Here is a 26,916-nt window from a genome sequence, read left to right as displayed (position 1 = left end):
GGGGTGAGCATGCGGCCGCATACTCTGGCTGCCAAGAGGTCTCCCTGTGTGGGCGGGCCTGTGGCCGCTTGCGGACAAAGAGGACTTGCAGCAGTAAAGGCTTGTTGCAGAGGCCAAACCCGGGGAAGGAGAGCTGTCCACTTGCACGCCGCCTTGTTAACGGTATCCACGGCGGGCAGAGGATGTGCCTCCTATTGCCGTCTCACAGTGAAGGAAGGAAGGAGGAGCACTGAGTCTCTGGCCAAGTCCACACGTGGAGCAGTCAAAATGGTCAATTAACGAGCGGAGAGATCCACCCTCACTGCAGCCTTGGAACTGTACATTGTATTGTATTGTTTATTTATTTATATAGCGCGCCTGGCCGTTAAGCAACTGGGCGCTTGCAGAGAAATAAATCTTGGGTTACAGGTATATGAATACGTTACATTTCCTAGGTTACAGGATCATATATTACAGTTACATTACATTTCTTAGGTTACAGGATCATATATTACAGGCTCATATATCGAGCATTGCTTACAAGGCATTTTTACTTACAAGAGAGATATTTTACATTTATCAGAAGCTTTTGTGTAGCACTGTCGGATGACTTACAGTATAGATAAGTTACAGTGTTTGCAATGAATATACAGAGTATTTGGTATAGTTGGGGCATTTAGCGGTCGTTATTTTTAAGCAAGAGTTTAGCGTTGGCTTTGAACACATGGAAGAGGGGGTGACTCTAAGTGCATTTGGGATGGAGTTCCAGAGCTGCGCTGCTCGAACCGGGAAGCTAGACCCACCAGTTCTTTTCAGTTTAAAGTTAGGGACTTTGATGCTATTTGAGAGGGCCTTTCTGATGGGACGTTCAGAAGTGTGCTTTGTGAATTTTTCTGACAGGTAAGCAGGAGCTTTGTTGTTCAGACAGTTATGTGTAATGTTCAGATTTTTGAGTTTGATACAGTCATTGATGGCCAGCCAGTTGACGGCTCTTCTGTGGGTAGATATGTGTTGTCCTTTGGGTATGCCTAGGGCTGTTCTGAGGGCATTGTTCCGTAGGGTTTGGAGTTTGTTAGTGTTATGTTTACTGGTACCTAGGTACAGTGCATTGCAGTAGTCTAATTTGGAGAGGATGAGGGCTTGCGCGATGGTGGTGCAACTATCTATGGAAAGGTATGGTTTGCAGGCATGGATGAGTTTGCAGTTGTAGCTGGTTGCTGAGGCTGTGGCATTTACTTGCTTGTCGAGGGTGAGAGCTGAGTCTAGGTAGAAGCCTAAGGTTTTAACTTCCTTAGCTACCTTTATTTTGATGTCGTCGATTGTGATGGAATTGTAAAGCTGGGGTAGTTTGTTCAGTTTATTGGTAGAACCAATGATTAAGAGCTCGGCCTTATCGTCGTTAAGACATAGGCCATGAGTGGCCATCCAAGTTTGGATGATTTGGTAAATTTTGTTTGAGTCTGGTGTCTTTTTCATAGTCACCTTGGATTGGGATAAGGATCTGGGTATCATCGGCATAATTGGTATATGAGACCCCTAGCTTGTCCAATATATCAAAGAGAGGCTTTGTAAAAATATTGTATAGCATGGGGGAAACACATGACCCTTGAGGGACTCCGCAGGTGATGGGGACTGGATCCGCTGCTGATGAAGGAGAGAAGACTCTTATGGTTCTCTGGTCCAGGAATGAATTTATCCATGCCGTGGCTTTTGTGGAGAAGTTGGCTGCCGATTTGAGGTGACTGCACAGTACCTTGTGATCTACCAGGTCGAAAGCAGCTGATAGGTCTAGGAGTAGGAGAATAGACATATCTCCTCTGTCTTTATGCTCGTCTAGCTGGTTTTTAAGATCAAGGAGAGCCGTTTCGGTTCCATGTCTAGGCCTAAATCCAGATTGTCTTGACCCTAGTAGATTGTTGCTCTCCAGATAATCTTGGATCTGAAGCTATGCGGCTTTATCTAAGATTTTAAGGAGAAACGGGACAGTTGTTATTGGCCTATAGTTTGTTGGGACGTTGGGGTCCAGGTTAACTTTTTTTAGTAGAGGTAGTATCCATGCGTCTTTAAGGTTTGTTGGCACAGAGCATGATTTAAATGAGGAGTTAATGAATGATGTGACGAAGGGGGCTAGTTCATGTGCAGCTTCTTTAATAATTGGGGCTGGACTGGTGTCCACGAGGCATCGGGATGGTTTCAAGGACAAGATGATGTTCTTAGTTTCTGCAGTAGAGATGGCTCTAAAGCTAAATTGGTTAGGGGGTTTAATTTGGTTAGTGGCAAGTTCCTGGAGGATGGTTTCTTGCGTAGAGAGGGCGATGTTGTGGAGGGTGGATTTTTTAGCTCGTATTTTGTCTTGTAGCATTGTGATTTTGTTGCATAGGGCTTTTTGAATGTTAGTGCACCAGACTTTGTCTTTGGTGCAAGAGTCTATGTGTGCAATTGGGGATTCTAATTCTCTCAGAATGGAGAAGATTTCCCTGGTGTTCGAATTGGCTTTTTTGATTCTGTCATTGAAGGTCTCTTTTTTAGCCTGAATGATTTGTTTTTTGTAGCTGTTAGTGAGGGCAGTGAGAAGGTCTTTGTTGTGGGAGGAGGGTTTTTTTCTCCAGCAGGCTTCTGCATGTCGTTTCTCTTTGCGTAAGGCTTTTAGCGCAGCGGTGAACCAAGTGTTCAGATGGGCCATAGGTTTTGATTTAGTGGGTTTCAGCGGCGCAATGGCGTCGATCGCCGAGTTGATGGTGTTATTGTACAGGTCGACTAGATTGTTAGGGTTAGAGAACTGGCTGGAGTGATTAGTGATAGGTTGGAGCAGGGGGAGAAGATTAGCGAGTGTTATATTTTTTTTGCAACGGGTGAGGGCAGGTGGAGCATGAAGTTTGGTAGATTTAGGTTGTGGGAGGTCCGAGGTAGTCAATGAGATCAGATGGTGATCTGTCCAAATACAGTGTTCAATTGCTGTTATGAGGGAAATGCAATTGATGTCTGCGACCCAGTCCAATGTGCGGCCTTTAGAATTAGTAGGGCTGTTATTTTCGAATAGTGAGGCATTAGAGTCTTTTGGGTCTTTGTAGCCTAAGTTGAAATCGCCTAATAGGATGATTTGTGTTCCTGGTTTGGCATTAGTATTTAGTAGGGTGGTTAAGTCCTCTTCAAAGGTGCCTAGTGGACCAGGAGGTCTGTATATCAGGTGTATTGTGATAGTATGTGTGGCAGAGATTTCTAGTTTAAGGGAGAGTATTTCAGCTGACGGCATAGTGAGGCTGTCTATTTCTTTGATATTGAGATTGGCTCTGCAAATAAAAGCTATGCCTCCTCCTTTGGACGTTTCCCTGTCTTTTCTGAAGATGGTGAAGTTAGGGGGTATGGCTATCATGAGCCAGCGGCTTTGTGAAGCCATGTTTCGGTAACTGCTAGGAAGTCAAGTTGGTTACAGGTGATGTCATCAATTTCCGAGGCGTGAGCTATTAGGGATCTAGCGTTGATGAGACCACCCTTGAGGTTTTGAGTTATTTGCGTGTTATTGCTAGTGTGGACCTTGTTGGGCAGAGTTTCAGAGGAATTGGTGCAAAGGGTTAGATTGCAGCTGGGTTTCCTTGTCTGCCTGTTTCGGCTGGTGTGTTTGAGCTCCTTCTTAGCGTGGCTGAGGGGTATGTGAATGCTAGGTGGTTTGGGAAGTCTGTAGCCTAGTCTGAGGTTCCGTAGTTCGGTAGGGTAGGCTTGACTGTGTAGGGTCTGGGTGAAGGGCGCAGGTTGTTTAGGTAGTCTAGTGCCTAGTCTAGAGTTCCTTAGTGCGACACGATCCGCCTGACTCAGTTGGGTCTGGGATAGGGGGACAGGCTGTTTGGGTAGTCTAGTACCTAGTCTAGACTTCCTTAGTCCGGTGGGACAAACCTGATTCAGCTGGGTCCAGGTCAGGGGAGCAGTCTGTTTAGGTGGTGGTTGTGTGTACATCTTTCTGATAGGTTGCCTTTCTGTAGTCAGAATGTGGCGAGGGGCTATTGTAAAAGCTAAGGCAGAAAGTGTAGAGAGTATGGCTAGGTAGCCAATGGATGTGTTGGTCGTTAAGGATGTCATAACAGTGTTTGTTAGCCGGTTATCTTGTGATAGTCAGGTGTTTTAGTTTTCTAGAAGTCTAAGTGTGTAGAGTACAGATAGGTTCGCCTAGATTCAAAATACATGGGGCGTGCAGAGCACCGTTGAGGCCGGGTGGAAGGCACCACCCGGCGAGATTGAAATTCGAACATGATTTCGGCGACCATCTCATGTTAACATCAGACACCTCATGCCACGTGTGGGGAGTCATTGGTGGATTCCGGACCCTGCCGGAGTGAGGGGCTGTGATGGCCCGGGGCTGATTCGCATGGAATCACCAACACTGGCCCAACAGAAAACTGGAGGGGACATGTGCATGCCGACAGCGGGCGGTTTCGGATCTTGGGAAGAGACTGCCAGTAAACCCACAGGAAGCTGCTATCGAACTGCCAGAGCGAGCGCTGCCGACCCAATTGCATTGGCTTGACAACACTATAAACGCTGCGCCAGGAGAGTGATGCGGCGCGTTGGAGAGCCGGCTAGGCAGAGCGGCTGAACGCTCCCAGCTAATCTGGAGTGGAAGAGATGTGGTATCTTGGATCAGGCACTGGACTAGCTGACATCCTTCCTAACTGACCGCTCGTGCCAAGTCATCATGGGCACATTTTCCTCTCCTACTTCATTCTCCACCTGTGGTGTCCCCCAAGTTTCTATCCTCTCCCCTTGGCTCTTTAACATCTACCTTGCTCTGCTGGCATGCCTCATATCCTCCTTCCCCACCCACCCACCCCCAACTACCAGTGTTATGCAGACAACACTCAACGCTTTCTCAACCTTCCTGCTGACCCCCTTGCACCTTCCATCATCCCTGACTGCCTATCTGCTTTCAGTACTGGTGCACTGTAAGGAAGGCATGGTATCAAGAATAGACAGACACAAGTGATCACAGTTCCAGGGTGTTTATTAAACTGTATAGGAAGGTTGGAAAACCGCCTAATCTAAACCTAAATCGAAGATGGCCGCAAGCTACAACCATCAAAAAATAATAAGGCAGTCCTAGTGGCATCTTGTCAAATAAGAAGGCTTATCCTAAGAAAAAACTATTGCCAATCCTTATGCTAAATACAAAAAAAGTGTGAGCTAAGGTTTGCTGGAAAGTAAGAAGTGTTCACAAATAAGTCAGGATGTGGTAGCCGGGGGTCTCCCTTCCCCACGTTTTGTGTACGGGAGAAGGCGGGACACGTGAGCACAGCACACTCTCGAGCTTTCGAATGGATTGTGTCCTGCCACGTATTCCTCATCTTTTATATTCGATATCAAGCTTCAGCTGCTTCGGAATTTCTTTTCGCAAGAGGGTGCTGTGCGTCGATGCAGTCAATGCGATGTCCCTCGAGGGCCTCAGTCTCGTGGATGATGTCATCGAAGGCATATTTAGCATTCACAGCGCCCGTAGGGATTCAGTTCCGTTTTTCCGCGTAAGCTAACGCTTCGAGAAACTACGGCACGCTTCCTTTGTTCTTCAGGAAATGTCTTCTTCCTCGACACATAGTATCCTAAAGACCGGGTTGAATAAGTGTCAGGATTGTGATTCTAAGATTTCATTAACCGACCCACACTGAGTTTGTCTGTGGTGTCTTGGGGTGGAGCATAAGACCTTGGCCTGCTCCTAGGGCCAGTCAATGACCGGAAAGGCTCTGAAGGAGCAAAAGGGGAAATTGGCTGTAGGTAAAAAAAAAAATGATAATCCCTGTCGTAGAAGCCTTCGTCCGACGTGCCAAGAGGCGACTCTCCTCAGAGGAAGAATGTTAAAAGATCAAGGTCGAGGAGTGGCTCCCACCACTCCTCATCATCGTCGAAAAAGAGGCACTACCTATTGCCAATTCTTACGCTAAATGGAAAACAAAGTATGGGATAAGGTTCGCTAGAAAGTAAGAAGTGTTCACAAATAAGTCATCAGGGTGTGGTAGCCCGGGGTCTCCCTTCCCCAAATTTTGTGCACGGGACAAGGCGGGACTCCTGAGCACAGCACACTCTCGAGCCTTCTCAGCACGAGATGACAGTTCCGCTTCAGGTATCAGGACCTTCGGTGGTTAAGTCTCTTTTCTACAAAAAGTCTCTTGCCTCCGAGAACATGATAGAGTCCAAAAATAACAAACAAAAAGTTCCTTTCCAATGTAAGTTAGGTGATTACTTTTAACCCCTTGGAACCCCTTCTTCCGGACTCAGATCAGCTTCCCTACGTCAGGTTCATTAGACTTTTCTCAGATCAATATCCCTTGGGTGATGCTTCTTCACCCCTGGGTCCCCCTCTTCCAGGCTCAGGCCCTGCTTGACTGTTTGCCTTTCTTTGGATGAAGCTTCTTCACCCTGTGTCCCCCTATTCCGGGCTCAGACCCCTCTTGAATGTCACCCTCTCTCCGTAGGGTTCACTATGGCTTGTGTGCAAAGATATTTCAACCTTTCGTATTCACAAATTAATGTCTTTGTAAACAGTTCACAGTGGACACCCCTCCGTCGGGTTCACTCTTGCCAATTTTACAGTTCTTTGCTTCGCTTGTTTCTAATCGTTTGCCGGTCAAAGACTGGCGACTATACAGAAGATTTTGCAAGACCCCTGTATGTCCACATTGAACCTTCTCTTGCGGCTCTCCTACGGCCTTCTGATATCAGTAGTTTCAACAAGACGTGGGATTAACCAGAGTCTCTCGAATGAAAACCCACATGTTGCCGGACCCCTCTGCAGCTGGTTTTCCCTTAATGTTTACAGTTCTTTCTTTAATCTGCCATTTGCGACTTTCGTTCAGCACAGTTTGGTTTCTTATTGGTTGTCCCCTCAACTCATCGGCTGTCATGAACCGCTTGGCTTTTCTTGTCTTTGGAGTCAAGGACGGTACCACGGTGGCAAGCGTCTTTCTCTGGCTTGGTTATCAGCGGCGGAGGGCCCTGTGTACCGTTGCCATCTGCTGCAACACACACTGGCTATTGTTCTCGGTCTTACGATTTGTTCCACAGAGGCTTTGCATGCTTCGGTTGGAAAGGTAAAGGTCACTTCTCTTCTTGTCGCCCCTTCGGTTCTCGCTGTCTTTCTCCTCCTCTTGGACTGCCGGGCTTGGATAGCTGAGTCGTCGTTCGGTCTGCCTTCCCAGTATTATGCTCCACCTTTTATCCCCGTGGGGAAGGAAAAGGGCCGTCCGGTATGTGTGATTCTGGTCAATTGCCTGATTTTGCCTGACTCTTGTGTTGGGACATGTCAGGTAAACGGCTCTGGTGTTTGTCTGTTGTCTTTCATACTGTGCAAAGAGTTTCTGAGTATCCTACATGGCAGGATGGGGAAAAGGTGTCACAAGAAAGGGGATACCACGTCTCACCCGTCTGTGTCCCACTTCCTCTCCCTGAGGAACCCCCATCCAGGCGATCCTCTATCACTGGTCTACCCTGTTAGGCAGAAACCTGTGCAGTTCCCTTAGGGACCACTGCAAAAGATTTAAGACTACAGGTGTTGGCAGTAAACCCACTTGGTAGCAGTCTGTACCACCCAGATTTACCTGGTAGCTGTGGCTGAGCAGTCAGACTTCCCTCAAGAAGAGTTAGGCAGTATGCAAAGTATACTCAATAGGCACTCAAATACAATAATACAAGCAAACACTGACCAGAGCTTTGGTATCAAAGTATATAATTATTTATTTAAAAACACACAGTTGAAACACTCCAGCACTCTTATTGTAAAATATTCTAAACACAGTTACTATTATGATATATACACCCCTTTTTCCCTATTAGAAAATCACAGTAAAACACCACTTATTTTCATACAGAGGTAAGCGCTTAACTAGATTGCACTCTAATAAGTTTGTGAAAAAGGGAGGGGAAAAGACAGGATAATAAGAGGTACACCACTCTACGATTCCAGAACACTGTTAGCAAGGCAGAGAGCAAAAAGTCACTGGTGAGCCAAAGTCCAAAGGCTGGGCCCACTCTTAGAGAGAGCAGAGCACAAATGCGCCCAAGATCACACAGTTACACTAGGCTTAGAAAGTCTTGCAGAGGATTCAGAAAGCGTTTAGAGAGGCTTAGAAAAGTTTAGCCAAGGTGTCCCCGGCTAACCCAGGTTTGAAAGCCGGGGGCTACATCTACCCCGTACAGTCGGTAGCAAGGGAAGCCAGGCGGGACACGGTACCTTAAGTGGGAAGGATCCTCCAGCGGTGGCAGTTGTTCCTGGTAGTGGGCGCAAGTTGCGTCGTCGTCCAGGGGAAGAGAAGATCTCGACTTGGAGGAAAGATGAAGGTCGTTGCACTACCGGACATAAAACAGCGCCGAGTTTTCCGGTTAAAGGTGGTACCTTGGTTTCGCGGTCGGGGTAAAACGTGGTATCCCGGTTGCCGGGGTGCTTGGCACAGGCAAGGCGGCCACGAGATACGTCGGGAAGCAAAAAGACGGTGAAACTGGTTATCCCCACCAGTTAAAGGAAGAAGACTCTCCGGCGGGAGATCTCCTCTGTCGTTGGGAAAAAGTGGTGAGACGGTCCAGCAGGGCTCCACCTGTCGTGGTGTCGTGGCAGGTCGGCTCAGCTTCTCCCTTGTCGGATTCTTAGGTCCTGTGGCGACTTCTGAAGTTCCAGTCCCCAAAGCCCTGCTTTTATGCAGCAAACCCCCATTCATTCAGCCTAGCTGTCACTCAAACATGCTAAGTGGTGAGCCGGTCGGCTCACCACTTGGGCCAATCAGGATGGAGTGCGACTTGAGTTGCCTAGGCAACTCCGTCCAGGGTGCCTAAATTTCCCTCCACCCCTCCAAAGTACCCCAGACAGAGTGGCACCACTTTGGAGGGCTTCTGTGGAGAAGCCCCCCAAAAAGTGGAACAAAGGGCTCGACTTGGGTTGGAGTCACAGAAGACAACACAAACGCCATTTTTGAATCAAGTTTTGGCAAAAAATACCAACCGGAGAATTAATATTAATTAAATAAACCGGCGGTATGTTCGAGGCTACCGTAAATTAAATAAAGATAGTAGCCTAAAACAATGGGAAATCCCATAGGAAAATATTTGTGGTTGAATATAAAAAGTAGTATCCACTGCCACCAGCCAAAACTCGATCGGGGGGACGGAGACGTGCCCCCTCGACTAACAGATCCCAGGGCAATTGAATTGCCCCAGCCAGTACGTCCACAATATGATGGTTTGTACTGGTTCTGTTCAGAATTTAAGACTAGTAAAGTCAATGGTGACTTTACATGCCCTGGGAGACAGTAGTCAGTCCCAGGGTATGGAGTCTATATTGGGGGGTCACTATGACACCCCTGTGTCACTGCACTGAGGGTGCTGGGTAACACACATCACAAAACACATGAAGCCCTATGGAGTAAAAGACCCCATAGCCCATTAAACACATCTAGATTCAAAGAAACACACTCAAATCATGCCCAAGAGTGAGGGTAAAAGAGTCTCACTCTTGGCAGGAGAAAAAAATAAACCCCAAAAATCCAGCAAAGCTTCTGGGGGACTCACTAGGTTAGGAAATTCAGCCTAAACAGAGAATTCTCCCTAACACACCCCCAGGAACTGGATCCAATAGTGATGGCTGTGTCCTGGCCACCTGGATGATTAGTAAGTGAGACACTGTCAGGTTTCTCACAGCACCTCCAACAATCTCTGCTTCAACGCCTATAAAACTGAGATCCTTCTCCTCGGGACCCTGCACCGTCTTTCTTCCCTTCACTCTGACCTTACTCCATGGGCTCTCCCCCTGCTCTTTCTTTTGAAGCCAGAATCTTGGAGTCCTCTTCGACTCCTCTCTCTCCTTCCTCCCTCACAATCAGGACATTGCCAACAAGTCCCACTTTCAGCTATTCCTTCTGGATGGAATTCTCCCTTTTCTCTTTTTCTCCCAGAGGCTCAACGTTATCCGAGCACTGGTTCTCTCGAGGCTTGACTATTGCAATAGCCTCCTCCTGAATCTACCTTCTTCCACTCTGCGACCTCTCCAGCTAATCCAGAATAGGGCTGCAAGACTTATCCTTGGCCTTAAGCCCATGGACCGCATCTCTCCTGCCCTAAAAAGTCTTCACTGGCTCCCAGTTTCTGCATGGATTAAATTCAAATCCCTTTGCATCATCCACAAGGCTGTCTGGGCCCAGGGACCGCACTCTCTTCAACTTTATCTCACTAAATACTCTCCCTCCAGATCTGTACGTTCCTCTGGCACCAACTCTTTGTGTGTAAAGCGCTTTGCTAAACAGAGGGCAGGAGGTTGATCGCTTTCCTCAGCTGGCTCCCTGCTATGGAACAGCCTCCCTATCCCTCTGCGCCTTGAGCAGGACTTCCTTAAATTCCGGAAGCTCTTCAAGACTTTCCTCTTTACCTCCTCCTTCCCATCTTCTCTCCTCTGCTAATCTCACAGTTGCTGTGATTGGTGTCATGGGCTCTTATTCATACTCGCGGCCCCTGACCTCCCACATCAGTTTCTGTCTACTCTCAGTACTTGCCTTGGCACTCCTTCCGCCTTGGAGGCTTGTACGTGCACCCAACACGGCTCCAGGCCGTATAGCACTTACCACACCATGCATTTGATCTGTTGCTCACTCATGAGCATGCATACTCCAGCACCTACACCCTCTGCCCTCTTCCTTGCTGCACTTGCACATTCTGAATACTCACAAGGCATAGTAGGTTCATCCTTTTTTCCTTTCCTCATCTATGTTGTGTATTCAGTATGTATCACTCCCTTGTTACCTCCCTTGCCCTCTGGGCGCTTTGAAACAGAGTATGTACTTGCTGTATAAACGCCTAACAAGAACAAGCAAACAATACATAAATAAATAAATAAAATATGCTCTGATTCCTTTAGTCCAAGAATTAAACGTACAGCCCGATTTTGAACTGCTTCAACTTTGGCCAAGAGATTTTTTGAAACACCCAAATAAGTAGAGGACACAAGATTGAATTCTTGATAAAAACTGAACTAGCGTTTGTACATTTTCTTTATCTAGTAGGTGGCGACACCTATTTATATTATATAGATCAAAATGTGCATTTTTTGCAACCATTTCCAGCTGTGTAGCAAAGGGCAGTTTACTGTCAAATATCACCTTCAAGTTTCTGACTACCTCCTCAGTGGCAGGTGGATCACCTAAACCTGTAGTCCACATAAAAGGAAGGAAACTCCCGACTGCACTACCCAGTAGTAGGACTTCCGTTTTATCACCATTGAGCCTCCAGTGATTGCCCTGTATCCAGTACTCAATTGCGCCTAAAACTTCTCACACCTCTTTGCTTACTTCTTGACTCCCATATAGATCTACTAGAATCTGGATGTCATCGGCATTCATTTCACATATGCATAATGACGGCAGAGGACATTTTTACTTTAGGAAGATGGCCCTATTTTTGATGAGAATTAATCCACTCCGGGAGGGTGGGGTGTAGCCATAATTTTACCTACCATGTCATGTGCTACGAAGCCTACCCTCTCTACTGTGGAGAGGCCAATGCATGGCCAGCGAACCACAGATAAGTTGCCATTCCTTCCGCCATTCCATTAGTTTTGCCTCAAACAGGTGATGCTAAAGCTCCACCTTTGAACCGAAACCCAAAATCGTTAGCAACCGAATAGGTCTGGTTTTATAATGGTGAAGAATAAGCTGTATTTTGTATTTATTATTGTCTAAACCTAGTATTTTGAAAAGAAACTCTGTCATGAGCATTGTCACGTAGGGTCAGAAAGTGGCAAGCTTTCTCATTGCGGGATGCTTTACAATAAATGTGCATTTAAAATATTGTATGATACGTGAAACAGTGGTGTTGGGAGTGATAAAGACGTATATAAGGGACAGTCCAAGACAGACAGAGGATACAAACACATAGTACAATTTAAACAGTGGCCGAAGTTAAGTTGATTTTGTACTGTGGTGGCTTTCTAAAAAAAATCATACTCTACGTCAGGCTTATTGGCTTTGCTTATGCTGCTTCTTGTATGCAGTGTTTGGTTAACCTCTTCTTTTTGTCTCCTTCAAATTGCCTGAAAGTCCTTCTTATGTTGGCTTCTACTTTCCCACAGCTCAAAGGAGATTTTGACCATAATGCAGACCAGCATCTCCCTAGGAAAAAGATTGGGCTCTTAAACACATTTTGTTTAATTACTAATTATAGGGTGTTTGGAGCCTTTTTTTGCTATGCCTGTGCCTGGTTCTCTTCACCCCCTGCTTCTAATGGTGCAGATAATATGCTGCTGTAAATTTGTTCACCTCCTTCCCCTTGTATATACTATCCTCCAGGAATATTGCATACAAATGTTGCCGTCTATAGAAGCGGACTCCTTTCAAGACCATGAGTCTCCAACCAACCAATTTGTTCCCTCCTCCCATCCAAGATGTTTTCATTTCATTGAAATTGTCGGGTGTGTGAGAAACCAGAGGGTATCTCATCCACTAGTCCCTGGGGGATCTCTCTCAGGTGGTCAGGGCATGGCAATTCGCCTTTGGATCGAGACCCTGGGGGTGGACCAGTGCGGGAGGATCACCTGGGTGAGCGGTCTTCGGGAAGTGGGGTTAAGACAGCTGATGGTGAGATGTGGCATTCCCCCCTTTTTTGTTCATATATCCCATCCTATTGTGTAGGATTTACCCGACTCCCCCACACCCCCTTTTTTTACACAAACAGTGGGCTGAGGAAGAAGGGGACTGAGAGTAACCAGGCTAATCTCTCACATTGAACTGGACATGTCCCGTTAATCGGGTCAGGCAAATTCAGGCACTTTACACTAAGTGCATACACCTGATACCAGTTAGCTCTCCTAACTCGAATAAAAGGCAACACCTAAAGACACACTCTGAGCAAGGTGGAACACGAGTACGAGCAGAACTTCCTGGACAAAGGCACACCTATAGGACCAGAGCAACGGACCAAGGGCCAAGAGGAGCAGGCCGAATACCCCAAGGGTTCCCTACTGGAGGTCTTTGCCTCCGACACACCGTGAAAGACATGTAGAGAAGGCCAGATCCCACAAGTGAAGATTGCATTGTGTTCCAAGGACACCAGCAACCCTCCCGGGTGAACGGCAGAGTTGGGGAGGCGAGGCCAAACCTGTGGTACTAACCTTGACTCGTGAATTGGAAATAGCAAAAGCAGAAAGAAGTGCACACATGCGGTGAGTTGGCAAGCAAACTGAGAGACTGGTGTGTGTTTAAGAAAATGAAGAAGCAACATTATATCAGACGTGAAGGCTGCACATGTGTGGATGAGATGCGAAGAAAGGCAGACCGTGAATGTACTTTAAAGTAAAATGCAGCTATAATATCAGCGATTCTTAGTAACAGAGTGGTCCAGTGAAAGGAAGTAGCCCATTCGAAAGTCTCAGTGAAAGGTACATTGTTTGAAGCTAAAAAGCAAGCAAACGGCACAAGAGAATAAAGCGAGAGTAAAGGTGAACTTTGAGTCGAAGTTGTCCAGCGGGTGTCTGTAAAAAGAGCAGCGCATAATGGAAAGTCTTCAACATCCGATAGGCGTCCGAGCCCGATTGGAGTAGACTCGAAGTACAATATGCTTGGCGAAGGCTGACCCACAGCAAGTTTGTGTTGAACTGTGACATGAGAGGTATGAGCCCGACAGAAGGGGACATATGTGAACTGTGTGCTGTAAGGCATGAGCCCGGCAGAGGGGGTCCTGTGTGAACCTTTCGTTGGGATACAATTTTGCAAGTCAAGAAAGAGACTTTAACGTGTAAGGCCAGACGGGCTTCAATCCACGGTTTGGCATTGCTTAGAGTGTTAGAAACCGAGCCAGTGTGTGCCATCCTGCCTACAAGGATAGCCTTACTCCGTGAGGTTTGACGTGAGGAGGAGAGCTGGTTCAACTACCTATATTCTTTTGAACACTGATTTTTTCTTTGCATACATTTCTCCTTTTTACACTTTTTGTACAAGAGATAGGGCAGGCAGTCGGTTTTGTTTGTATAGGCCATTTTGATTTGACTGACTCCACTAGGACTGTTTTGTTTATAGTTTGATGGTCGCCCATCTTAGTTTTAGGGCAAAATAGGAGTTTCTCTGACCCCAACATTTTCAATAAAGGTTTGACAAATTGTATCCATAGTGTTATACTTGTGATACCATGCCTTCTCTACAGGTGCAAGCTTCAGACACATTTCTCTGATGCTCAAACTCTCAGGACTTGTTTTTGTGATGGCACAGCCGAGCCCATCCCTACTTGCCAGCATTAGGCTTTCGGTATGCTGGCTACCATCCAAACAGTCGAACGTATGTTAGTGACAAAGTGGCTATTTATAGAGATGGGGGAAAAAGGATCTAATCTTTGCAAAAAATCAGTCATAACATCCTCCATATGTGGCTAAGATAAAGCCAGATGGTTGGTCAAGTGGGGCACCTGCAATTTACAGAAGACATTTGAGACGAGTGGATCCAGTTGCAGAGACCTGATGGCTGCCCTAACATTGTTAGAATGAAGTGCCTATGATATGTGAGGAGTCTCTTCTGCTGTCCATAAATTGGATATTCGGGAGTTAATCAGCTGTGCTAATGCTATAAATGGTACTAGGATTGCTGTATGTTTAGATCTCGTACCAGTGCTGATTCCTGGTGCATAAATAACATTGCAGTAGACATTTGGGATGGTTTACAAGGGCCCATTGAGGAAGTGGAGCCAAAGCTGGCTGTCTGGGTATAAGTTTACACATATATGCTTGTACTTGTGTGATATCGCTCTCTAACCTTTTAGGTGGAATTGCTGTTACCTAATATGTACCTGTTTTAAAAAAACAAAATATCAATCTGTCATCTTAAAGGAATAAGGGACATAACATTTAATTTACATTTGTCCATTCTGTTTTATATTTTTGAAACAGCGAGTTTAGCAAAAACCCTCAGATTGTGAGTTTTGTGGGAAACCGAGTGACAGTAAGAAGAGCCGATGGTTCACTAGTGCATACTAATATATCACCATATCCTGCAATTCTTCATGACTATGTTAGCACGACCAGGTGGGAAGAAGCTATTAGACTCTGTCGCTTTGTAAAGGTAAGTGGAAAAATGTGAATTGTAGAAAAATGTGCACATTAAGTTTTACTTTAATATCATTTAGTAATTTTCATTAGCTCGTTTGTATTAGAAGAACGAATGACCTATCCCTGGTAATGTTCTTTCTGAAGCATGTTCCTACCACGGATTCCTCATCTTTGATATATTGTATCCTGCTTTACAGTCTCAGAAATAATTTGGCAGCCGACGGCGCTGTGGGGCATTGAGTCAATATCCCTCAACGGTTACCATTGCCACGTCTGGACGCGATGTTCATGACAGTATAAATAGTACGCACTGTGCCTGTTCCCTCAGTTCCTAGTTTTTCCCTCTTTCTGCAGTACGGCCTGCAGTCCCTGGACTGTTTACTCCAGTCCCAGTGCCTTCTGCACCCAGAGAATTTTTGCAGGACATTTTATCTACTTTGCAGTCTCTTGTAACAGAGCTACAACAGCGGCTAACCCCAATGGCCCCTCAAGGGTCCCCTACTGGGACCCAGTGGGGGCTTCCAGAGGAAGGATTACCTCATCTTCGACCTCCCAGAAGAGAGCACACATCCCAAGGTAACCATACAACTGATAAATACGATGACTTGGTGCCAACATATGGAGAGAACTCTGATACCGATTTAACCTCCACGAGTTCACCTCCAGATAAAATAAATTCCTTTCATGCGCTGCTAATGCCTGCTGTTAAGCTCTTCAACCCTGTCCCTGAAGAGCAGAAGAAGGAAGGCTTCTTGTTTCAGAGGAGGGAGGCATCCAGGAAATCAGTTATAGCTATATCTCCGCTCAATGACATCTGGGAGGATGGGGATGCAAAACCTGTTTTCAGGCCCACTGAAAAATACTGCCTTGAAAAGAAATAGAGTTGCTGAGAGCACTGTAGGGGCATGATGTGAGGCTGCTTTAAGAGGAGCTCCTGTCTGATACTGCAATCTCTGTCAAACAAGGCGTGAATACATTACTGGTGCGTGCTGAGACAAACGGAAAGCCCGTTTGGAATGTGGCTCTGAATGTTTCCCGATCTGCAAGACACTTCAACAGGCTGATTAGTCGTGCAAATACCTTACGAAACGCACCCGTCCTGCTGTACAAAGGAAACAAGATGGTAATCTGGAGGGGCAGTGGATTGATGCAACAAAGATCGCAGTGCTTTAAGTAAGGAGCGGGACAGATCAACGTACTCCCTAGCCGGGGCCGAGACCCTGGGGAGTAAGTGCCCACAACCACAGAACAGCTGCGCTACAACAGTGGGTATGGCCGCGAGGCAGTAGCAGAGTCAGGACTACACACAGTGAAAAGGTGAGCCTGCGCGCCTGCCCTGCAAAGACTGATTGACCCGCTAGCGCTTGTGTAGGAGGAATTAACGTAGGGGCCTGACACCAGCGCAAGAAGTGGGGGCGTGCCCCTGGTCGAGTGCAAACGAGTGGAACATTAATAAATCCCTCGTGCCCGACTTCGGTCTGCCTTCTCCTTGCACTGCACAGGGCTCTATTGGACCCCCAAGGGCCGGAACCATGGGGGCTGTGTATGAGAAGGAGAGAACGTGAAGGCAACGGCTGGCGATGTGGGACAAGAGAAGGGTACTAGTTACCCATACATAAACACGAGTGCCGCGCCTGCAGTAACAGAGCTGGGGAGGGCTCCAACTCTCACTGCCTGTGGCCTGCATCACTCCTGGCACACTGGCAGGTGCCTGTGGACGGGGAGGAAGGCCCATATGAGCAGAGGAGTAAGGGGGCATACTAATTCAAACCTCCCCCCTGCTGCGGGTTCGCGAACTCACGCACTTAGTTGGCCCAGGGAGGCCACAGTGTGACCCGGACAACATCCGTGTCATTGCAGGCACAGTGTAAACGGCGACAACAAAGGGAACTAAGAGCCATCACTGCCCAGACACGGGAAGTCTGCCATACGATTGCTTAGCTGTGGGCTGCCATTACAAGAGAACTGCAATGCTAAGCAGGAGTCCATAAATCGGGGAAAACATAACGCAAAGGTATCTGGGGGAGAACAATTCCGGCTGTGGGTGTAGGTGAGACTGGGTCAGGGACTGCCAGATTAGTGCATCCCGGCGCCTCATGTATGGCAGCTCTGTCCCCTGGGAACCAGTGTAGAGTCACCCCATGTCATAGCCTGGGGGTGACCCGCACGATACCACACGAGTGCGAAATGCAGTACTGAGACGTGGGACAAAATACCTGTCGTACCCAACCAGAGGAGTCAATCAAAAAGCTGGATGCCTCACAAGACTGCCAAAGGGAAGGACTGCCAGAAAACACTTTACAATTACATGGTACCCCCACCCCAAGACAAGATGGCTATGACTGGCAACAATGAAGGGGACGCGGGAGACGCGAATAACCAGATCATGCAGGCAATCGCTGAACTTAGGACGACACTAAGCACCAAAATTGATGAAGTAATAGTTGATGTCAGACTATTACTTCAAGATGTACGGAAACTATCAGAGAGGACCACCAAATTGGAATCCCAACTGAGAGAGAGTAAGACAATGGCACAGGACAATGGCGCCCAGATTCATATTTTACAAAAAAAGGTTAGCCTTCTTGAGAGCAGAGCGGAAGATGCGGAGGGGACAGCGTGAAGAAACAACGTGAGAGTGGTAGGTCTACCTGAAGGAGAGGAGGGCGCAGACCCTACGGTTTATATTGAAAATCTGTTCTTACAAGACATTGGAGCGGGAAACCTTTCGCAGAGATTCAGAATCGAGAGGGCGCACACGGCGCTCGTCAGGAAACCACCACCCGCTGTCACTCCACGTCCGATAATGGCGAAAGTGCTCAACTACAGGGACAGAAAGAAGATCTTCTCCTACTCCAGGCAGGGCGGCATGCTGCGGAGGGCATCTGCAAAATTAGCGATATACCCGGACTACACCTTTCAAGTCTAGAAAAGTAGGGTGCAGTTCTCACCGACTAAAGCCAGGCTCCGCAATGCCAGGCTGAAGTATATGCTAATGTATCCTGCGAGATTGAAGGTCGTACATAAAAACTGCACTCTATTCTTTGATCACCCTGGAGAGGTGCAGGACTGGATGGACAGGGAGGGAATTGGCTCGCGACCTGGCGAGGATGCTCCACCGAACAGAAGCAAAGACACCCCAATAGAAGACACTGGCGGTCATTGACGACAGTGACAGGAAAAGGAGCAGGTGAATGTGGTTCATGCGAGCAGATGACAGGAAACCATTGGATGTACCAAGAGCAGGCAACACACGCAGAGTGGCCGGATTCCCCTTTGAGTCCACTGACGCTACCTATTTCGCTCAGTGGCAGGAAGCAAACTCTGGTTGAACTCGGAATCCAGAGGGAGTAGCTCATTTCCAAAGCTGCAACTAACCCGTCCTCAAGTTTTGTTTTTCATTTTTTTGGGTGCCGGCTTTCTTGGGCCCGCTGCGGACAACCTGGGGCCTATTCCCGCAGGCAGAAGCGAAAAGCGGACACGCCTGAGAATGTTTATCAATGCTGGGCTATTGTTGGTAGTTGGGGAAGTTATGGGGGAATCTGTGTTGCCATTAACAGTCGCTGTGCAGAGGATATTTTTCCAGATGGTGGGTCGGGACGCACAAGGTATAGGGGAATGGGGTCAGGTTGTCCTGTTTAATTTATTGCATATGTTGGATAATGACTAGTGAGATTAAATTATTAACCTGGAATGTCCGGGGTTTGAATAATTTTGTTAAAAGAAATAGAGTGTATACCTACCTCCGTAGACACAAAATTGATATAGCCTTATTATAAGAGACTCATCTCACACCTAAGAAGCAAGCACTGCTTACTAGAAAATAGGGGCTGGGGGGCTTGTAGGCTCCACATACTCAGCGTCTGCCTGAGGTGTACTGACTTGGATAGCACCTACAGTGCCCTTCAAAGTGACTAGGACCAAGACAGATAATGAGGGCAGAATGGTGCTAATGCAAGGGCTCTTCGAGAATGCGGACATTTGCATAATAAATACACATGCACCCAACCACAACACGCCAACCTTCTTTCATACACTACACACCAGACTGGGATCCTATAGGGACGGTTCTGTAATATTGGTTGGGGGGGGGGCTTTAATTGTGTCTTGAATCCCTGCATGGAGAGGTCAGATACCAAAGTGCTGAAACACTCCCCGCCTGCGAGGGCGCTAAAATTGCTATTAGCAACCTTTGACCTAGTGGACATTTCTACAGGGTAGAAGGATACGGTTTAGTCTTTCTACAATGCCCATTTTGCGATCAGCACCCCACACGTATGTGTAGTGCTGAAGGGTTACATAGTATCCCCTTTCTCACTAGTTCTGTAACGTTTCTGCTACAGTCCTACTTACCTTGCAGAACACATGCTCTCGAGGGTAGAGAGAGAGATATGTTTTTCCTCTTTACATTTTATGTTGTGAGATCAGCACACCCCACCTTATATGAAGTGCAGAGGGGATCCACTGTATCCCCTTTCTCATTGCTCCTGTAACATGTTTGTTACAGTGACAAGCTTACAGTTATGTCGGGTGCCAGTGTATGTGTTCTACTGACTTTTGTGCAATTTTTACTCGCAGGCTGTCAAACCAGCCACGGCAAGGCACATATGGGTCACCATTCATCTAGAATGGAGCTTCTTACTTTTTTCACCATTTTTAGTGTTGGTCTTTCTTCTGACGTCCTGGGAGGTCCTGCTTTGATTTTTGTCTTTGGCGGGAACCCTTTGTGTACTCCTCAGAGGCTCCAGAGTGTCTGTGAAGACAGAAACAAGGGAGAAGTCAAAAACTCTGCTGTCCATTGTCTTCTGGCATGCCTGCCTGGAACCAGTCCTAACTGGGAGGCTGGCTGTCCTGAAAGAACAGCCATCCCCTCCCCCCGCCCCACACCCCCACAGTTTGAATGCAGCATGTCTGCCGATTGGCTGGGTTCCTGGATAAATGGCCTTGATCTGGAAGCTGAAGTTAAGTCGACCAATGGAGCTGAATCCGATAAGGAAGAAGAGAAGACTGCTGTGACTGATTCCCGTGACCGGAGATGCCCGTTATGTAACCGCTGCATGTGCTGACGCCTTCTTCCATGCGACCGTGGAGTCCCAAAGACGACGACTCTGACCATTAGGCTGACCTGTATTTCGAGCCATCCCATGACGAGCTGTACCTTCCTGGGCTGCAAACCACCAATACCCTGGGACCTCAGGGCTGACGTCTTCCCATGAATTAATCAAACTGAAACTTCAATGGGCTCCTGTTGGACCTCCAGAAGCAAGATTCCACTCCTTGAAGTCCCCTCGCCAGAGTGCAAGCGGGGCAAATCCTTCAGACAACTACCGTTCTTCATCTGGTACCATGAAAAGGGCACCAAATTCACAGAGCCGCGAGAAACACAGAAGAATCCTTTGCTGGGAGCCTTTCTTCTTGACTGCTGCTGTAATTTCCCATCAAGTGTCCTTTCTTTCGTCACCATGACCAAGAATCCAGAGACCGGTCCTGTGCTGCTGCATCGTGAAGGCGTCCATCTGCAAGATTTTCTTCAGTGCCGAGGTTCTGTGTGGCTTATGGAAAATACTTACTGATGCCATGGAAATGCTTTGTCTGATGTCATGAAAAGAAAAAAGATGATATATTTGAGATCTTAAAAAAAAATTGGTATTGAACCCTGAACCTGGGAACCCCATTGTTTTGCCCAATGATAGAGGGGCTCCTGGTATCATAACATCTCTGTGTGTCCCTGATGTAGGAGTCTTGTTGAAGCAAACTCTCGTTACCATTCCTGAACCAATGAGTTTTAATACAAGAGGGGCGTGTAACTCAGTTAATACAGGTTTAGGGCATAACGATTGGAAAAAGGCTAATACCATTCCATATATTAATCTTCGCTTGGCTCCTGAATCAGAATCTAGTCACGATTTCAGGGGTCAAGCCGATTTGTTAACAGGCAAAAATGAGCCTAAAGTAAAGGCCATAGTGAATTCTCATTATAGTGAAGAAGCATTGCTTCGCATTGTACAAAAGGTTTTGGCCGAAAGCGAACAATCCTCTGAGGATGAGCCAGGCATGGCTCTTAATGACTATCAAAACATATCCAACGAAAGTCAATCTATAATAGAGAAAAGGCAAGTGGAATCTCTGTATAATAACACATGTTTGAGTAGTTATGCTAATGAGGCAGGCGGTGATCATTTGTTTACTGGGATGACGAACCAAGACTTCGATTTGAGAAAGCCTACTTATCCTGATCTTCCTGGTTTAATACTTCGATCCTTATTTAATGATGGTGGGCAAGTATCATTGAACAGACCTTATATAATGTCTTTGTTTGATACAATACCATAATTGAGTTTAATTACTACAGCTGATATATATATATATATATATATATCATTCATAAATACAGATACGATCTTGTACGTTTGGTCATGCCATCTCCATTAGTGAGGGCTTTGTTATTGAAAGAAGCAGAAACATTGCAGTGTAGAGGTTTTGATATTTTTCCTCATCTAATATCGACATCACGGGGAGTCCCAGTTCAAGGTGGGCCTAGGAAAGGTGACTGGGGGATCCAGGAATCGAATAATGAAGTAACTAATCGTAGTCTAGGAATTAACCCTGAACAACAAGACTGGAGGTAGTGAGCCCTTTCTTTAAGAGAATCAATTATTACGATAAAACAGCTGGGTAAACGTCTTTAGCACATTGCATGATTTGAAGTTAATGAGTTGGAATTCACGTGGCTATTTATAATTTATTGAACAATGAGAGCCTTATGGAGGAGTTCTTAACTTTTGATATTGTCTTAATTCAAGAGACTTGGGCCTGTGATAAATTGGGATGGGAGGGATGCTCATTGTCTGAAATGTGTGCATCCTGTGGCCCAAAAGGACCGCCTAAGGGAGGTTTGCTTGTATTTAAAGACTCTAGAACACTTGTTAAAACAGGGGAATGGTGTACTTTGCAATCTTATTTTGGCTGTAACCTTTAGGGTTGGGGCCGATGGTGCAGGTTTTCCACTATTAATAGTGAATGTATATTGGAACCCTAGGGAATATACTGACCAACAGTTGGAGTTTGAGTTAAACAATTTGGGGTAAAAATCGATTTGTGGCTCTTTGATAATCCTGAGGGCTTATTATTATAGCCGGGGACCTGAACGGAATTGTACGATCGGACGGAAAAAAAAGGTCTGACCGTACAAAAAGCCATAAAAATGCTACCACCAAAGGTTCGAACACCGAAAGTTCGAACTTTTGGTGGTAGCATTGTAGGTAAGTATAAAAAAAGACTGCAGGGGGTGTCCCTCGCAACACTCCGCTCACTATACTGTGTGGTATAGTGAGCGGGGATTAGGGGGGACACCCCAGCAGCTCCTGAAAAAAAATGAATAAAAACTAAAGGACCCTGCAGCGCCGGTTCCCGATCACAGAAGTGAAAGGGAAATGGTGCTGCAGGGACTCAGTGTGTAAAAAAGGTAAGTAGGGTTTGTTTATGTTGGGGGTGTGGGTGGGGGGAGTGTTGTGGGTGGGGGTGTGGGTATGTAGAGGTTTTGAATGCGTGTTCACATGGGAAATGTGCAAACCTTTTGTGGTTCGCACATTTCTCATGAAAACTTTTCCGTCGTTGACTTATCCGTGATGGAAAAATCACACAGATCCACCTGAACACCGATTGTTCTGTGGATCAGGTTGTTGGGGACATGTTCTACTCCAACAGGGACATCTTGACCACAGTGGGGGGGAATTCCAAATTGAGAGGTATTTTATGGATCCACCTTGCGGTTCTGTGGGCCTTGGAACTAGTCCAAAACGAACAACACACGTGGAAAGCCAGGGGTACTGCTTCGATAATTGACTATATTTTCCTTTCAGGTGAAATTAGTAAATGTCTTTCGAAGTTAAGATTCTTCCCTTAGCGACCATAGTATGCTTACCCTGGAACTTGGTGTTAATGTCCTTCGAGAAAATGCTAGCCACTATAACGAAGGGGTTTCGATAAACCTCAAAAGTAAAAGAATTATATGGACCTTTAACAAAACAGTGAGGTTTACATCCACTATGGTAAGGGAGTATAATATGTCCTCTTCATCCCAGCGTTTATGTAGATATTCAGTTAACAACTTTGCATTATATGTAACCAAAAATATTCAAGTTGTGGAAGGCAGTCATGTTAAAGGGTGCACCCAATATGAATAATAGGCACAGTACGTATATTGAGGTTCACAATCAAAAAGCCCTCATGCGGAAATAAATATGGCGACTACACAAACTAGGGAAACATTGAACCCATGATACTGAATAGGATAAAAAAAAACACTATAAAAATTGGTTGATTAATCATAGAGGTCGAAGATCACAATTGGAATGGGAAGCCATGTTGAAATCATTGAGGGGCTTCAATTCATCCAACTTTTGGAACCTCGTTAATTTTATGGAACGGTCACAGAATGATTTGAGTTTAAATCCTATTTTAGAAGAGGTATGGTTGGGACACTATGCTAGCATTTACAAAGGTGGGGCGTTGCCGGTTAAGAAAGTTTTTGATGGCAAAATAAAATGGACACTGGCTAACCCAGTTGAAACCATTATGGGTTAAATTAAGCGATCTAAAAACTCTGGTGCCCCGGGCCCAAATAACTTGTCCAACAAAATTTTGAGGACAAACCCTGGGTTCAGGGCTAGAATATTCCATATGCTTTTCAATAATGTTTTGTTCACCAAGACTATCCCTCATTCATGGAGGGTCTCTATTGTGTTACCTATTTTTAAAAAAGGTTCCCGTCTTAGCCCTTCAAGCTGCGGGCCTATTGATATAGCTGACCCAGAGTCATTTTGCGTCTATGGTTTTGGCCGATATTCAGAAGTGGATCCATACCAATCAAATTTTGGACTCAAAACAAATTGGCTTTAAAAAGAATATCGAAACCGACTGTGGGGGTTTAATTATACAATGCCTTTGTGATAATTCAATAAAAAAGGGAGCAAGGCCCCCTTTTATTGCATCAATGGACCTTAGTATGGCCTTTGATCTTGTAGATAGGCCAATACTATGGAGACAATTGAATGAGCTTGGTATGCCAAAGCATTTGTTGGATATTGTAATAGCCTTATATTCTGACACAATGTTGAAGGTACGCCTAAACTCGGAGGGGTGGTAATCATCTGAGTTGTTCATTACTAATGGCCTACGCGAAGGTTGTATGTTACTCCCCACGATATTTAATCTCTACGTCTGCAGAGCGGAAGGAGCTTTGGCCACCAAAGGTCTTGTGTCTCCTAAACTCAGTAATGTGAGTATTCCGTGGCTGGCATATGCAGGTGATTTTTTTGTTATTGGATAATACTAAGGTGGGCCTCCAACACTTGATTAAAGAATTTGAAACATTTATTTTGAATGGATTGTGTCCTCCCACGTATTCCTCATCTTATGATAAATCGTTATCTCCAGCTTTGCTGCTTCGGAAAAAAAACATTTTCTCGGAAGAGGCCGCTGTGCTCGAGGTCGTGGTGTCGATTGTCCCTCAACGGACTTCGTACTCTGTCGACTTCACCGATGGTATAAATAGCTCGAGCCACGCCTGTTGCTTCAGTTCCGTTTTTCCGATCGCTTCGCTATCGAGAATGGCACGCTTGAAATTTTCTTTGAAGAAAATGTCTTCTTCGACTCCTTCGACACCCAAGACTGGGTTCAAGAAGTGCGTAAATTGTGGATCGAAAATGTCGATCACGGATCCCCACCGAGTTTGTCTCTGGTGTCTCGGTTCCAGTCACCGGACCGACGACTGTGGTTGCTGCCAATCCATGACCGAGAAAGCTCTTTGTGAGAGGAGAGGTAAACTGTCGGTGGGGAGGGAAGCCTCTAAAAAGGCGACGTCCAAAAAACATAAGAAAGCGACTGATTCGAAGGAATCGGATCGCCATAGGCATTCAAAGAGATCTCGATCTAGGAGTAGATCGAGACACTCTTCTTCCTCGTCCAAAAAAATGAAGAGGAGACATAAATCTCCCTCATCAACTTCCGAGACGACCAAAGAAATTCGATGTCCGACAAAATCGGATTCTCCCAGAAAATGGGAAGAATTTCATAAAAAGATGATGGAGGTATTCGAGAATGCAGCCTTGACCCCCCCTTGAATGAACCTCGGAAGAGCCATACCCCTAAGGTCGCTCCATTGGACGACAAAGGGAAGTCTAAGACTACCTTGGTAAAAACCGGTAGTGTCGAGGATACTCGAAAAAACTCGAGTCCACGACAAGTCGTCGAGGACTCTTTGAGAGTCGAGCACCTCTCCGGTGCCATATAAAAAACATAAGTCGTTGAAGGCTTCGACGACTTCATCGGCGTCAACCGTTTCGGCATCGAAACCAAAAATAACCTTGACGCCTGTATCAAAGTCATCTTCGAAGTCATCGAAGATTCTTTCGACAACTTCGAAGGATTTTTCCATTCCTTCGACGCGTATGGTAGAGGAAGAAAGAAGATTTACTCGGTTGCCCAGGTCACACTTTTTTAAGTCCATGTCCTCAATTTATGAGGAATCTGGCTCGGAGGAAGAGGAAGTCACTCCTTTTGGAGTTTCATATGGGACAAAACAAGTTCCTGAGGAACTCATTGATCAAGAGTCCAAAATGAGAGACCTGAGTGACACTCTACATTCTGCCAGTGGAATTGACACCTCCCCAGAATTAGAGTTTGCCAGACCTGATCCTGCCGAACATGCAGACTTGGGGTACAGGAGTCTTATGTCCAGAGTAATTGAGTATATGGGTTGGGGTAACACTTCACCCGTTTTTGAACAAGATGACATGACGGATATAATTGTCAGAGGTCCTCAAAAAGATCCAGTTCTCCCCTTTCACAGGGCTCTTCAGAGGGGGGTGGGGAAAAACTGGGAAAAGCCTGAGAGCATTGCTGCTGCAGATAGTAATTTCCCCAAGAAATACAGACCAGCTGGTACGGATCCTGAATACTTAAACAGGCATCCAACTCCAGAAAGTCTAGTTATTCTGGCAATATCCACATCAAAGCAAACTGCATATCCCACTATCCCTCCAGATAGAGAGGATGAAAAAGTTGATGCCTGGACAAGTTAAGTTTTCACTTCAGGCAGTATGGCCCTTAAATCGACAAATGTCACCTGTACCCTGGCCAGGTTTACCCATACCCTGTGGGACTGTATTTCTGCGGCGGCTGAGCATATTCCGGAATGCGAGGAAAGGGAAGGCTTCCTGAATATAGTCAAAGACAGGAAGGAGGCAATGGGGGAATGTGTCCAGTCTGGACTGGATACTGCTGATAGTATCAGCAGATCCATGGCTGCAAGCATTGTGCTACGCAGATTTGCATGGTTGAGGAAGTCGGGGTTTGCACCAGACATGCAAGCCAGACTCCAACATGCCCTTTGATGGCTTGAGGCCCGTTTGGCAGTAAGGCTGATGAAAGCCTAGAAAAACTTCAGGCATCGAAAGCGGCAGCTAAATCGCTTAGTGCCTTCATGCGCCAGCCTCTAAAACCCTATTCCGGCTCATCTTCCTGGAGGGGTCGTTCTTTTCATTACTACTCCTCATTTGGTAGAGGAAGAGGACAGGCTTCTCAAAGGGGCAAAAGAAACTTCCCTTGTGGAGCACGAGGAAGAGGTGCAAAATCAGCCCCAGGAGCGGCATCTATACCCTCAGCCACTCCTGCAGCCGCCTACAAATCCCTCTGAGACCTTTTTGCACAAAACACCAGTGGGAGGCAGGATCTCTCAGCATCTGAAGGAATGGCAGGGCATTACCTCAGATGCTTGGGCACTGGAAACAGTAGCTCAAGGTTACTGTCTCCCCTTCCAAAAAAGGCCTCAGAATCATCCACCGGGAGACAACTCCGTAAAAACTCCAGACCCGCTCATGTTGCAGGAA

The 26,916-nt window shown here is 46.3% G+C and overlaps 1 protein-coding gene across 1 annotated transcript in view; it reads left to right on the top strand.

Moving 5' to 3' along the window:
- IFT80 (intraflagellar transport 80) overlaps window positions 1–26,916 on the top strand; it is a 1,621,792-nt gene that overhangs the window by 1,369,583 nt on the left and 225,293 nt on the right. The window contains exon 16 of the mRNA XM_069618463.1: window positions 14,867–15,038. Coding sequence (XP_069474564.1) covers window positions 14,867–15,038 — 172 coding nt within the window. The remainder of the gene's footprint in view (window positions 1–14,866; window positions 15,039–26,916) is intronic.

Source organism: Ambystoma mexicanum, chromosome 10 (assembly GCF_040938575.1).
Source record: "Ambystoma mexicanum isolate Mex_15411 chromosome 10, UKY_AmexF1_1, whole genome shotgun sequence".
In the NCBI taxonomy this organism is placed as follows: Eukaryota; Metazoa; Chordata; class Amphibia; order Caudata; family Ambystomatidae; genus Ambystoma; species Ambystoma mexicanum.
Note: the sequence above shows the minus strand (reverse complement) of the source record. Positions and strands in the feature narration are given on the sequence as shown.